This window comes from Sparus aurata, chromosome 21 (genome assembly GCF_900880675.1).
Source record: "Sparus aurata chromosome 21, fSpaAur1.1, whole genome shotgun sequence".
Taxonomy (NCBI): Eukaryota; Metazoa; Chordata; class Actinopteri; order Spariformes; family Sparidae; genus Sparus; species Sparus aurata.
Genome location: NC_044207.1, coordinates 20146939 through 20161995, shown reverse-complemented (window position 1 = coordinate 20161995; position 15057 = coordinate 20146939). Strand labels below are relative to the sequence as shown.

Below are 15057 nucleotides of genomic sequence, written 5' to 3'. Positions count from 1 at the left end.
TGATGTCATGTGGGTCTTCATCATATGCTGTATTCACATGCTCCTTGGATAGTCCCATGTCCTGATTTGGGAAGCCATTCTTGCGACTTTGGGGTGTTTATGTACATCATGTCGGAAGGTGGGAGCAACGTGGATGCCAAAAATAAGTTTTTTTTCACTTTATTGCTGATTGTTTAAACAATACAGCTCTTTACAGCATTTGTGACACGGAGGAGCAAAGGGAAGGATACAGTGGCTATACAATACATGACTTTGGTAAAATTTTCTGACCAATAACCCAATGATTACTTTTGTCCGCCATGTTTCAGCGTCAACTCCGCAAATCGCATACCAAAATTTTCTCTGCCTTTCGAGTGGTTGTTCTAACTTGAGAGGGCATTTGTGTGAAGTTTCAGTCGGGAAACTGTTTTTCCAATAAATCCAACAGCAATTAAAGTAAAATATAGACTGTATCATTTTTCTTGAAATAATGTTTCTTTGGCTTTAATGGCTATTTTATGCCAGGATTTCATTCTCAAGTTATCTGCTGAATTCAGTCAAACGGTTGTTAAGAATCTTTCCTGGGCACTTGTCTAGTGTTAAAAGGATGATAAAACCCATATCCAACTGTTAGCAAAAGCTAAAAATGCTCAACTAGTGGGAGCCACATGTTCCCAATATATAGTTGAGGATTACGAATAGATGCCTGTTGAGGACTTATCTTCAAACCAACGTAAACTGGGGGTGAAAATAGAACATACTTAACACTGTCTCATAGAATAAAGTTTGTATCTTTTAGTTCATAAATAAGGAAACTGGATGCTGCCAACGCTATACTCAAACTCAAGCAAATTGATGTTGTTAGGTTCAGGGGACAAGCATACTCTTTAAAATACATTAGTGTATTATAGAGAATTGTTATAAACTCTGTCCTTCTGCATCGTTAATATTGAGCCACGATTCACTTGGAGCTCAATTTCCACGCCTTTTAGCGCTGTTTTGGTCTCCACCACCAACCAAAGATAATACAAGGTATTTATCTGTGAAATGCTCAGCCATGTTCACCAGTCTGTCCCTCGCTTTGTCTGTCTGTCGTTTGGTACTGAGAAGTTAGTTCACAGTGGACTCCTACAAGCGTTTTTTGTTAAAAACAGCTGCAACTGGTCTTTTCTGAATAAACAAACTGCTGATCAAGTGTGCGATCATTTGAGAATTTTATTGCATTTTACTTTCAATAATGACTTATAAGCCGATAAAAAGAAATTTATCCCAAAACCTACAATGCCAGGTGTTTTGCTTCATTTATTCATTTATTGTTTGCTATAAGAAATGTGCAGATGTAATTTCCCAGTCATGTATAGATCTAATCATTTAGTTACAGTATATCCAGTGTCAAGATAAATGTGTTACCATCAACAAGAAGAAGCCTGATTTTAAAACACGGTAAAGATATTTCAGCGAATTGCAAATTCACCATGATAACAAACCACAATAAAATCACGGAATTACAATACATTTTTCAGCCATTTACAGATAACACAGATGTAGAATAGTACCAATCTTTAGTGAGACATATACAGTAGATGTGGACCTATATAATATGAAAAAACAGAGAGGGTCTATCATCAGAACTTAATTACACATGTACAGTCTTCTGCTTTATGTATATATATATATACATAAATATGTATGGGAGATTCCACTTGATGCATTACAGAGCTATAATATTTAGACATGCAACATTAAGCCAAAGGGAAACCGTGTCCAGAGGGGATAAGCGACAGTTAGGACCTGAGAGAGAAATCATCAGGACAGAAATGGTTCTAAATAGGAGGAATGGCAGTACATCATCATCAGCACAGATAATGTTGTGTTGACACTGGAAAGCTTTACCTGTCAGCCTATTACTTGCATGTTATCTGACTGGGAAACTATTTGACCGTATTGACACAACCCAAATTGCCAGAGTTAATGTTGGCAATGTACGTTTCTGCAAATCACAGATATGTTTAAACTTTTCCACTTCTTCATGTTCAATTTTCAATTTCATGTTGTGTTAATGCTGCGTTTAAGGTCTGGTTAAGTGCCATTTGTCACAACAAAAATGACCAACAACAACCCTAGTCTTTAGCAGAGGTGTTTTTTTCGCCTGGTAGATGTTACGCTACTGCCATCCTCTCCTCCTCCTCATAAGGAAATCTGCTCATATGTATGTATTCTGAAAAAAAAAAATGAATTTGGCGTGTATGGAAACGTACAAACTTAACGTTTCTGTGGTTTGCAGAAATGTAGAATGAGAAACATTTTATACTGGCAACTGTGCTGTAGAGGATCATATCAGTGTCTTCACTCTTACAAATTGTGTTATCCCACAACATCTGTCTTACAAGTTACACATATGGAAACAACATGCTGTTTGTTTTAAATCTGTGTGTGCAGAGAGAATAGACTAATTATTTTCTTTTCCCTTTTTCCAGTATCCATTTGGCACTTAAAAACTGCTACGTGTGTCTCCTCCGTTTCTTAAAGAGTCAGCTTCTTATTTTTTAATATCTGCTTTACTAAGCAGGCATGACATGCAGCGAGGATTCATGCTATTCCCCCAAATCTCAGCCAGTTGCCAGGACCAATCAGTAAGAGTCACAAGTGCACAGACAAGGATGTGATCTGGAGTTGCATCAACATACAAGAAATTGACAGTTATAATACAGTTTACATATACTTATATATGGTATTGGATTCTACCGTATTAGTGTTATTTGGAAAAAAAAAATCACATTAACATAAATAAAACACAAAAACAAAACACACAATTAAATGAACAAACAAAACATTTGCCATCGTCACTGATGATAATGAGAATTGCGTCATACCGTATGTACTGTGAAATGGGTGCAGCTACCGTACAAGTGCAACATTAATGTGATCCCGCATCGGCTTCCCACTACGAACACCTGTGGGGTTCTTTTCATTCAGTTGAGCTGAGCCATGAGCACCATGACCACACACTGAATCTCATGCTGGGTGGATTTGTGGTCCTCTGTGGCAATCAGGTGCCCTTTTTGGTAAAATTCCAACAGCTTTCTTTCTTTCTGTCTGTCTGTCTGTCTGTCTGTCTGTCTGTCTTTCTTTCTCTTTCTTTCTTTCTTTCCACATGATTTGAACCAAGAATATTGTTTCCACATGGCAACTCCAAAAAAGTAAATACATGAAATAGATCATACCATCAAAGACAAACATATTGCTAACAGTACTAGCCACAATCGCTCGGTGCTGCAGGACTCGCCTTCAGAGGGGTCATTTATCTCCGTCACATATGTCTGAATTGTTTCAAATAATTTAATAACATATAAAGAAAAATGACTGTCTAAAAGAAAGAACCACTGTTTAGAACACACTTAAAAATATGTTGATTTTCATATATTTCTGTAGAAATGCACATCCCAGAGATCACTGACCCTAAATGAAACCCCTACTGCTCTATTCCAGTGTTCTCACACTGCTCCAATCCTATGAGGACAATAAGGAAACTTACAGTGCATTTCTCAGGGAGGACGTGTTGACAGCATCATGTCTGCTGGACGGCTAAGCTACAGCAGTCTCTTCATGCGGCAGGTGTGCTTCTCTATGTGCATGGTGGATCGGTCAGTGGAGCTCGTCAGGACGTCCAGAACTTCATCTTGTCTTTCCAGCTCCGTCTCTGCCTCCAGGGCGAGGTTCTTCAGCTGCATCAGCATCTGCAAAACACACACAGTCCAATACTCACACACACACACTCATTTGTTTAAGTAATTAGACACCGGCCCTCAGTGCGCACGGACAACTGAGGAGCAGGACACAAATAAAAGAAGATTAAATACTGAAACGTATAGAAATTTGGTAAGCAGTTACGGGCTGGAACATGCGGACCATATGTGGAGAGGTGTAAAGACGGGGTCAGGGAGTTAGAAAGAGAGTGTGTTAGTGAGAACAGGGAACGAGGAGTAGATGACAGTGAAATTTTCATTTAATTCAGTTTTATCCTCCCTTTGACAAAAAGACAATCGCCTGCTGCTCAACATCTGCAAACTTTACAATTCAACACCAACCGTGATTCAATAACAGCTGCTCACGTGGCAGATATGGTAATAGTTCATATTATGCAGCGTATGAAGTCTTGGCTTATCTCCTGGGATCACTGATATCATACAATACTGTTTTCTGCTCTCTGTGGGTTACTGTGACTACATCTCCGTAGTCCAACAACTGTGTATGTTATGGTTGATGGAACAACTTAAATATACGACAATGTGCCAAGCAAAACCTAATAAACACTCCTCCAAACCCCACCACCACGGTTTCTAAACTAATATTATGTTATGCTACACGTGCGCTTTCTCTCTCTCACACACACACACACACACACACACGCGGACATTATGTCAGTTTTCACTGGACATTGCAGTTGAGTGCAGAAACAGTTCCAGACAGCAGTTTGAAAAACAGATAGTGTGTCAATACACACCGTGGAACAACTGTATTCACTCACTCGGGTCTGCGACTTCACAATTTCATCTGGGAGAACATGACTGAATCACACCTCGCCGTTAATGTTCGCAGGAGTTTGGTGTGTCATAGAAAAACACAGAAAATGAATATTTTTAGCTGCTGCTTATGCGATGGTTCGAGGACCCAAGTCAAGTAGAAAACCCCTAAAATTAAACATTTAGGCTAGAGCTAATGGAAAAATACATGAGCGAAAATGCTGAGTGTCTTGTGTGTGAGTTGGGTGATTTCAGGACTGTGAGTTAACGGAGAAAAACAGCGAATGTAATCGAAAAAAATGCCTCCCCGTTCTTATGTGTTTGCATTGTTGACAAGTAGGAATTTCAAGCCACAGACGCTAATACTTGTATAAAAATGCCTGGACAAAGGGGAATATTTGCTAAAGCACTTAGGGCAGGACATGAAACTGAGGGACTGTCTGTGGAGGTAGCCCCACTGTAGATTCTAATCTGGACATGAATTACATTCGGAGTAGGGCGTGTCCAGCAGTGTAGCATTAAGTCCAAATTGGCAGCCTTTGAAGTTTGCAGCATTATCAGCTGCAGACAATACGCCATTTATAAACACAATAGACGAGCCAACCTGTATGACTGGCCCGATTCTGTTCCTGCGATGATAAATGTGTTTGAAAAATGATTACACAGACACAAAAAAAACAAAACACTGAAACACTGCACATTGTTATTACACACAATAATTAACTAAATATTAGGTATACAGTGTTAGCAATGCCTTGTTCAAGATATGATCTATGTAGTGGGTAGACAAAACAATGTACCATGAAGTAGGCTTTTATGTTACAAAAACCACAGTGGATAACACTGCAACAAAGGTGGGTCTCATAAGGAAGTGCCCAGTATCTGTTAGCCATAACTACTTAGTTTGTTAGTTTCATTATTATCCTTTCAGAAATATTTTCAATCAGAGCCATTGAACAACAAAGTGCTTACAGCCCGACAGATAAATTGGGTGGCCTGATTTATGGTTAGCCTTGCAAGATGAAACTAGTGAAACGCCAAGATATAGAAATGACACTTCCAGAAAACAACAAACAACAATCTATAGCAAAAGCAACAAAAGACAAAATCTTCAAAAGCACATGGCTCCTACAGTTCTAACGTGCATTCACCCTGATACCTTCTTATCGGTGATTGCAATGATGATTTTGTACCTTCTGTGTAGAAGGTGTTCACATTATTGTCTAGAACCTACATCAACAAGCTTTAATCTAAGTCTACATCCATTCATTAGACTTAATACTGTATATGATGTATAACTATAGGTTGAAATGAAAACAAGTAGTCTCCTGAAATGATTTTACATGAAATGTCTTACCTGGAAAAGTGTGTCACATACAAAAAAAAAAGTCTGAATCATAGGTTTGGATTTGCGTCACTGTGTAGGTCTTGCCACCACAGACCGTGTCTGTAACATTTCTCAGTGTTGCGAGCTTCTGAATGGAAAGACGTTGTAAAGTCTGACCAAATGACAGAACAGGTTTCTTTCCCTCTCTTAAAACCAGGATGGACTTTGGTTTGTGGTCTCACTGAATAACATTTTAAATATACAGGATAAAAAATTAAAATCATTATGGTGAATTGTGGTTTGGAATGGAACTATGAAAATACATGTTACTAAAACCAAAGAGTTTTTTTATTATAAAATATAAAAATACATAAGCAAATATGAAAATCATAAAAATGCCACATTGGTGGATGTCGTAGATTCATTCAGTTCTCACCTGCTTGAGTTCCTGGGCCTCAGCCTCGCTGACACATGGCTGGAGGACTTGCACCTGCAACTGGGACAGTTCTCCTGCTGGGACCTCCAGTGGCAGCTCTGTCTCTTGGCACCCCTGCTGCAAACCTGACTCCATGGGTGGAGATGGTGAAAAAGTGCAGAGTGCATATGTTGCTTTTGAGGAAACCAGACATTAAACTCAAAGCGACTGAGGCAATCAGGATGAAGTGACTCATCAAAACACATTTCTGTCAAGGAGAGACACCAATAACTGTGGATGAAATGTTTTGACATGTGGCTACACCTATAAATATACAGAGGGGGAAATATAGAGCTTTACTGCCACTTAGTGGTCATTTTTTTTCAAGACATGGAAACTGAAATAAGGAAGACTTTATTGATATGATCTGTTCCTTACCTTCATTCAAGCTTCGCCCTTCTGCGTCACATGGAGATGAAACTGGAGTTGCTCTGAAAGCGGTGTATTCACTAGTGAACTCCACCTTCTTCTTGTACTGCATATCTAACACTGCCATGGCCTCTGGCATCTTGGCAGACAGGAACCTGTAGCATATATCTGGCTTCCCAATAAACCGTTGTCTAACAGTGATCTCATAAGGAGTGTGCACTCTGATTTCGTCGATTTCATTCCTTTCGAAGCGGTGAAGGAGTTGGCAATTTGTGTCTCGCACCTCCAGTGAGGACACCAACACCAGCAAGCATCCAGGTTTTAAGTCTGAGTCCCCGCCTTTGGTCACTACAGCTGGGATGCTTGCAATCACCCTATTTCTACTGGACCCTTTGCTAGCCGCAGCAGCGGCTACAACTGCAGCCCTTGCGGCGTCCTCAGCTTTGGCCTCCTGCTGAGCCTTCCAGGGGAGTTTACCAAAAGGCCACCAGGAAGGAGACTCCAGCTCTGACAAAAGTCTGCAGTGGAGACAAAGAGGAAGGAAGAAGTCATGAGAGTGTGTGACTTGTTTAACTAAAACATCAGGCTTTTTTAGTTAGAGCAGTCAATATCATAGCAAGTCAGGAAATATTTAGATAATTACTTATCAGCCACGCCCAGATCGGAGTCAATCTTCTCCAGTCCCTGCATCATATCATCAAATTGCTCTCCTTGGTGGCTGAGGACTCTGCCTGTGTCCTCCAGTCTTCTCTGGGCCCCTGCCACCAGGTTGATCAGTTCTCTGCCTTTGGAGGGTTGAGATTCTGCCCCCCGGACCTCTGAGCTCGGGGACAGAAGGCGTTCTCTCCAGAAATGCTCCAACACATTATAAACCACCACCCTGTTGGGCTTAAGGGAGCCAAACCAGTGCTTCACATTGCCCTCTTCAAGCACAGTGAGAGTGCTGAAGATGAAGCTGGACGACTCCATCTTGATCTCCATGATCCTGGAGAGGCGGAAGCTGGCGAGGCTCTCCTTGCTCTGGTTAGAGACGAAGCGCACCGTGGTCCTGGTGAGGGACAGGGTGCCATTTTCCCACTTCTTCTCACTGTTGATGTAATAGGAGCCAGGCCAGCTGTGGATGGGGACGTCCCGGCTCATTTTGAAAGGAGATAGACTTTATGACCTGGAGGAACAGATAAGCTTAAATATTACAAATGTTCCATACACACACGCACACTGTTGCTGTTTTATTCTACAATTACATTTTAAATACATTATACTACATAATCTCCTTGTGCTGGCGGCGAACATACTTAATAATAACAGATCCAGTTTGCAGATGAGCTCAGATGAGGCGTTCACTGGCAGCTTTCTATCCAGCTGACTGCATTACGAGTGCGTCATTATAACGTTATAAATCCTCTTAACATGTGTCACTGCTCTCTGGTGAAGTTATATTCGTCCCACAGCACATTAAACGACATTTTCCTACCGGGTTGAGCATTACGTTACCTCATACTGTTCTCAGTATCGGTGCTGTTTATTACGGAAGTGACGTCACACACAAGTGCGGCTGTATTTACTGTCCGACGTGAAAAAGCTGCTGTCAGAAACGGCTATCACGACAAGGTTTTGCAGAAATTATGATTGTTAGCTCGGACGGCGGTTTCTGAATCAGCTATTATAGCAAGCACAATTAGCATTGGATATATTGTAACGTTAATACAGGCAGTAGTGGTAATAATTAGTTAAACAGCGGCGGTATTTTATGTGCGTCGTTCAGGAGTTGTAACCTGCAATCTTCGGGATGCAGCGATTTGTTGTCAACATAGGAAAAAAAATAGGTTTTAGCATGATTGTAGTTTTCTAGCCCCGTTTAGACAAAGCTGGACAGAAAAACTGAAAATATGTGTGATATGTAATGTCAATCCAGTCGACTCGCTAGCTTCTCCTCACCGTTGTCTTGCTGTCAAAGCGGTGACAGCTAGCTAAACTAAGCTAAGCTAAGCTAAGCTAGCCGAGGTCTTGTTTACCATCATGGACAGGGAGGCGTACCGTAACTGCTGCAGCCTGGTCAAAATACCCAGACAGTCGTATGAACAGTTCTGGTCGTCACATTTTGTGGATTACATCGACAAGGAGCTGAGCTATTCTAAGTTTTTCAAGAAATACCTCCTTCCCAATCACCCATGTATGTTTTCAAGAAGGTTTACAGAGGACTGGAAGTGTAGGAAGCAATGGGTGTCTGAGGAGGGGAAGCCTAATTTCCAGAAGCTGCTGCAGGAGTTTGGTAAATAACAGTTTTATGTCTAATGCCTTAAAGGATGAATTCACCCAAAAATGAAAAAAAAAAAATTAGTCTGTACCTACTCTGACCCCGATGCAATTCGAACATTGAATGAAGTTTCATCATCCACAGAAGACATTTGGAGCTTCACAGCAAAAAACAGCATTTTACCATATTCTATGAAACACCTGAAGATGGGGACTTGTCTTAAAATGTAAAGAAAACAACTGAAAAAAAACAAATAGAAACCTATACAGCTCATCTGATGTTATTCCCAAATTGATTTGAGAATGTTTTTGTTTTTATGTCACACACGTTTATTGGCCGAAATCTTGACTGCAGCTGCTGCGAGGGTGTCAAATTGGGATCTTGGGATGTCCAGAGACTTTGATTACTGCAGACGAGCTGTTTGAAGCAATTGTAGGTGTTTTTTTCTTCGGTTGATTTTGTTATGTTTTAAAACAAGTCCCCATCTACTTTAGTTGTTTTGGAACGCTGTTTTACTGTGAAGCTCCAGAAATGTTTTGTGGTCAAATATTCCCTGTACTCTCCATTAGCATAAGTAAATAATGGCGGATTTTTCGGTTTGGGTGTACTTATTCTGTAACCAACTACTATATATCGTAAGGCAACTGCTGCTGCAATGACAGATCTCATGTTCTGTCATTTATTTCCTTTTCGTTACAGATGAGACTCCTGTTCCTGTTGCAAACTGCAATGCAAAGGAATACAATGCGAATCCTAAACAAGTTATGCCTTTCAAAGAATTCATACACTACTGGAAGGAATACATCCAGAATGGCCACTCATCGCCTAAAGGATGTCTCTATCTTAAAGACTGGCACATGTCAAGGTATCAGTCAATGCTTATTAAACAATACTTTCTTTCATACAAAACAACATACTAAATACATAACCACCCATGATGATTTTGATGTTATTTTTCATCAGGGACTTTCCAGAACACAATGTTTACACCACACCAGTCTTCTTTTCTTCTGACTGGCTAAATGAATACTGGGATACGCTTGAAGTGGACGACTACCGGTTTGTCTACATGGGACCTAAAGGCTCATGGTGTGAAAAAATTCAAAATAACATTTGCAGAATCCAGAATATAACTTGTTTTTTCATTTAAAGTAATCTCGGTGTCCTTTATTATTTTGGTTTTGGTTTTTCATACATTATGATGTACTTTGTCATCACCAGGACCCCATTCCACGCTGACGTGTTCCGCTCCTACAGCTGGTCTGCAAACATTTGTGGCAGAAAGAAATGGCTCCTGTACCCTCCAGGTCAGGAGGAGTTTTTACGAGACACTCACGGCAACCTCCCTTACGATGTAACGTCAGCTGAACTTCGAGACAGAGGCCTTTTCCCACACTCCGAAGAAGCCTGTCAGCCTCTTGAAATAATTCAAGAGGCAGGTGAAATCATTTTCGTGCCCAGTGGCTGGCACCATCAAGTTTACAATCTGGTAAGAGCTGTAAAGGTTAGAGAAAATCCAAATGACTTATTATACATTGTAATCTTTGATCTTATTCTAACATAGGACTTCTCTCTACTTACTGTCTGACAGGAGGACACTATTTCTATTAATCATAACTGGTTGAATGGCTGCAACATAGACATCATGTGGCAGTTCCTTCAGAATGAGCTATCGTCTGTTCAAAAAGAGATAAACGAGTGGAGAAACACAATGGACTCGTGGCATCAGCACTGCCAGGTACTTTAGTGATAAGACTGTTCAGCCTGCATGTTTTAAAGAAACATGACATTTCTGTGAATGTTTGTTATATCAAATGTAAAGTCATGGCTGTTTCTTACTTTTCAGGTCATCATGAAGGCCTGCTCTGGTATCAACTATGGAGAATTCGCCTCGTTCCTGAAAATCATTGCTGGAAACCGAATGACTTTCCTGAACGCTTGTTCCTCTGGGGATTCCTCCGATTACCCACGGCATCTCTCAGAGACCCTCACCACACTTGGGCCTTATCACGCTGCCTTTGACCTACAAAGGGTGGCCCACATAATTGAATGCCTTCTCTGCAATGAAGACTTTAAGCGGCTTGATCATTCAGCTTTGACTCTGCAGCCAGAAACCATGTTACAGCAAATTCGGGACACCATACAATCCACAAGGGGGCAGCATCTCCTTTATCAGGAGTAAGCCGTTCAGTCAGTGGTGTCCCAATAATGTAATAATCACCTGGAGATAGCTTGAATGCAAAGTGCCAATTTGTAAGGTGCAAAAAGGATGATGATAAAGGTGTATGCCTTTTGTTTTGAGATGAACTGCAGTCTCAAATGTTGCTTATGAATGTTTGGAATTTGTTTTTTTGCACTGAAAGATAAAATGGATAAATAAAGAAAAAAATACACAAGCTGATTTGAGTTTTTTGTCGCTGTTGTGCATATTTATTTAACAAGAACCAATATCATTCACAGTTGGTTTATCCTGTTTAGTGCTGCAACTGATCTCTTACAGCATAATTCTGTGGGAAATTATGCTTTACAATTTCTAAAAGTTGTTTCTTTTTACTGCAAACAAAACAAAAATACTCACAAATATGCATTAGTGCCATACAGCTGCTAAGCAATGACAGTGTAAGCATACTGTACTTGAGGGTTCTGTCAATGAGAAGTCTTGTCAGATGTGATGCATGTCACATTTGAGGGAGCTGTGAAACATCCTCTTCAGTTGATTTCCACGTCTTCAGGCCACCAGTCTGGCACGGAGGCCTCAAGTGTCACTGTGGCGTCATCAGAAGATTTGAGCATCAATACCTCTTTGGCATGAGCGATGCGGATTAGGCTCAGACCTAGCTCTCCAACTCCCGCTCGGTGCTTCCCAGCTGGCTTGCCTGACTGTGTCTGCAGCGCAGCTCCTTCCTCGAGGTCTTGGACTGGAGCTGACAACCGTACAGGCATCAGGCGTTTTCGAACCACACCAGTGTGATGAGTCCTGGCTGTGAGCTCCTGGCCAATGTAACAGCCCTTGCTGAAGCTGATGCCCTGCATGTAGACGAGATTTGACTCAAGTGGTAGCGCCACTCCAGGGGGGAGGTCCTTCACTCCCTCAGGAAGTCCTAGACAGTGACAGCAGAGGAGATAAACAAAACTGTGCATCCAAATCCTTATTTGTCGTCTTCTTTTGTCTTTCGACATGACCTACGTGTGTTGTAGTCTTACCTATTGCATATCGATGTCGATGATAATCCTCTGTATCTCCTCTCTGACATGATGCAATGATATCCAAGGGATCTACTTGACTGTCCAACACCAATCTACAGCCCATCTCCTGAGTTCGAGGATCAGTCTCCCATACCAGAGCTTTGTCTGGAGACAAGAGCTCCGGTTTACTGGCCTCTTGACCTGCATTCTTCTGCTTGGGAAGCACCGCCCAGACAGAAAGCTCTGGACAGGGGCTTATGTTGACCTTTCTGCGGATCTTGTACACCTTCAAATGTCTCAAGATCGAGTCTTTAATTGTGTGGTCACACTCCAGGAAAACACCAGGTCCTGCATTAGCTTCTTTCAGACTGAAAGGAAATACAGCAGGTTTAGTGAGTTATTAAAAAATGAAAGATCGTCATAAAAAAATAGAATCTATTAAATCAATTAATTCCACAAGCTATTGTTTGATTGTGTTAGAACACTTTCACTTTGAGCAATTATTTCTAGGTGTATTGACAGGTAGAGTTTACACTAAACACACTAGTGTCTCTTGAGATTCAGAAACCTTTATTGACCCTAAAAAAGGAAAATCATTTGCAGTTTACCCAATCCATAAATACAACTCTACAACTCACAAGGATAAAAACTATACACCAGAGGCAACAGATCAACATACAAAGAAACACAAGGATTAACATATTTATATAACAATTGATATAGTTATTAATAGTATATAATAATTAAGTTCAGAAAACAAATTGTTTTAATTTCAGGAGTAGTGTCCTTCAATCTGGCTTAGCTGAAAGTGAACATGGAGTGTCTTTACGTGTTGTTTCTCTGATAATGCAGAAAAACAATCAACCATTTTAAAACGTTTGTGTAAAAGCATTTTGAAAGCATCTCACTTCCCTATTTTTGGTGAATGTCATGTCCTGTTGAAAAGTATGCCAGGCTGAGACTTAACACAGGAAGGGTAAAAGTTTAAAGGATCAGTTTGGGGATGTGTAAGGCATAGTAAGTTTTAAAAATGCACTATGAAACTTCATAGTGCACCTTTTATCTGTTATGCAGCATTATTGAGTATCGTTGTTGTATGTTTGCAACATGGGGGCACAGCTGAGGACACACTTCTCCGGAAGATTCAGACATCTTCAATTTACTGCAAAAGTTAATAAAATTTCTGCATCTAAAGTAAAAACAGGTTTTCTTCATTTCACTGACCTCGAGGTTGGACTGTCCTCCAATTTGGCTTTGACTTCATTCACCCTAGGGGTGTGTTTGTGTAACAGTCTGTGCCAGCGTCTGCATAACAAGATAAGCGGCCTCTCCCTGCTGTTAACTGACCACATGAACATGGGTTTAGACGGTGTAGTGGAGTGTTACTGTACCTGTACAACATGATGTCATACAGTGTCCTTCCCTGTACATTTAGCATGTGTGAGTACATGGCTGTGGTTCCCGGCTCCTCCAGCAGCTCCATGTCATTGGTTATGATCCCCTGAAGAAACGGGCTTGTGTCTGCTCCCTGGATCTTAACTAAGGTCCTGTGAGGCAGGTGGTAGCATACAAACCGTCCGGGGACATCTCTCCCGTGACCCGGCTCCTGGCTGTACCTCCTGACACGGGTCCCGGCTGGAGCTGAACCCCCGGAGAGGAACGTGACGCACAAATACCGACCGGTGTATTTCCCGGCGTAAACACCGAGACAACCGGCGGACGTGAACGCACCTCTGGCAAAACACCAAACCCCCATTTTGTGTAATGTCACGGGAGCGTGTTCGGCGTGAAGACAAGAGGATATTCCGCCTGCTAACGGCAGTGTGTCGGCTACATAACACAGGACATCGCGCCTGACAGCCGCTGCAGGGACTCCATTTTGAAATCCCACAATGCACTGCTCGATAATATTGGAGCACGTTTGTGGGTGTGACGCATGAACCTTCTACACTCAAGCAAACATTTAAAGTGTAAATTTGCTAAGGTAAACCCTCACCTTCATCCCATTTGAACCTTGTCATGAATCACACATACGTTTGTCAAGTTGAAAGATAATTTTACAAGTCAATGAAGTCGCTGTTCTTTGTAGATAAAGTGAAAAACATCTAGTTTTGTGTTAATCCACACAGTGAATTACATCGTTTCCCTCAATACATGTCACCAGCATCAACATGGTCGGCAAATCGGCACAAAAGAAGGTACTAAAAAAGGTGAAAATAAAAATAAATCCGGCCGTATAACCAGCTACAGTTACTGTATGTTAGGACTAGATCATAGGTCATGTATGTATATTGTATGCATATTGAAAAGAAGAGCACCTTTACCTCTCAGGTAATTCTAGCATCATTTACTATTTATCAACTTGAGTAACCATATATTCCAATTTTTTTCCAAGATTTATATACACAATTAGCATTTTCCTTTTTCCTAGAAAATACATTATATTCAGGAATGACAAACCTAATACAGGATGATAACAACTGCATTTCCTGTCAAATGTTATACATTTACAATACTCAATCCCCTCTGTAATGGCAGTATTCTTGTTAATTAAGAATAAGATTTTCTTATCTGATTTGAAAGATAAAAAGTGCGATTGTTAATTCTAAGTAAATCATGACGAAATTCGAGCAGCATACAGGCGTATAACGTACCCCTCACTGGGGCGCTATAAACATTAACTGCTCAGTAAAACGCTGTAAAACTTTCATAGAGCTAAATGTGTAACTCATTACAAGGTTAAAGATTTAAAAGATACAAGCCGGTTTGTTTAAACAAAGTAAGTGACGTGAAAGTGCACTGAATGGCTTCTTCCACAGAGGCGTTTGGCTCTTCAAAAGCTCTTCAACAAGGATGAGAAGCAGCTCTCCAGATCAATCATTTCAATACTTACTTTAAACAACAAGCTCCGTGGAATTTGACATGATGCCTTTCTATTAAA

At 40.8% G+C, this 15057-nt stretch overlaps 3 protein-coding genes across 5 annotated transcripts; 1 reads left to right on the top strand and 2 right to left on the bottom strand.

The window, feature by feature from the left end:
* Positions 1-1176: 1176 nt before the first annotated feature.
* Positions 1177-8845, bottom strand: snap47 (synaptosome associated protein 47). Of its 3 annotated transcripts, none has more exons than XM_030402109.1 (5): positions 8711-8845; positions 7317-7838; positions 6683-7191; positions 6266-6390; positions 1177-3716 (listed from the first exon to the last, which is right to left on the bottom strand). In XM_030402109.1, exons 2-5 carry the CDS (start codon positions 7811-7813, stop codon positions 3570-3572), a joined length of 1278 nt encoding a protein of 425 aa, XP_030257969.1. In that variant the 5' UTR covers positions 7814-7838; positions 8711-8845; the 3' UTR covers positions 1177-3569. The 3 variants fall into 3 exon arrangements, with proteins under 3 accessions (XP_030257969.1, XP_030257968.1, XP_030257970.1); XM_030402108.1 differs by lacking the exon at positions 8711-8845 and adding an exon at positions 7969-8242; XM_030402110.1 differs by lacking the exon at positions 8711-8845 and adding an exon at positions 8168-8235.
* On the top strand, positions 8218-11331 carry jmjd4 (jumonji domain containing 4). Its single transcript, XM_030402107.1, has 6 exons — positions 8218-8945; positions 9630-9795; positions 9894-10019; positions 10152-10419; positions 10522-10668; positions 10777-11331. Exons 1-6 carry the CDS (start codon positions 8693-8695, stop codon positions 11110-11112), a joined length of 1296 nt encoding a protein of 431 aa, XP_030257967.1. The 5' UTR covers positions 8218-8692; the 3' UTR covers positions 11113-11331.
* Positions 11329-14289, bottom strand: iba57 (iron-sulfur cluster assembly factor IBA57). The gene is made up of 4 exons (XM_030402397.1): positions 14254-14289; positions 13508-14061; positions 12135-12484; positions 11329-12031 (listed from the first exon to the last, which is right to left on the bottom strand). The coding sequence occupies exons 1-4, from the start codon at positions 14287-14289 to the stop codon at positions 11640-11642; spliced, it is 1332 nt and encodes a 443-aa protein (XP_030258257.1). The 3' UTR covers positions 11329-11639.
* Between the last annotated feature and the right edge of the window lie 768 nt (positions 14290-15057).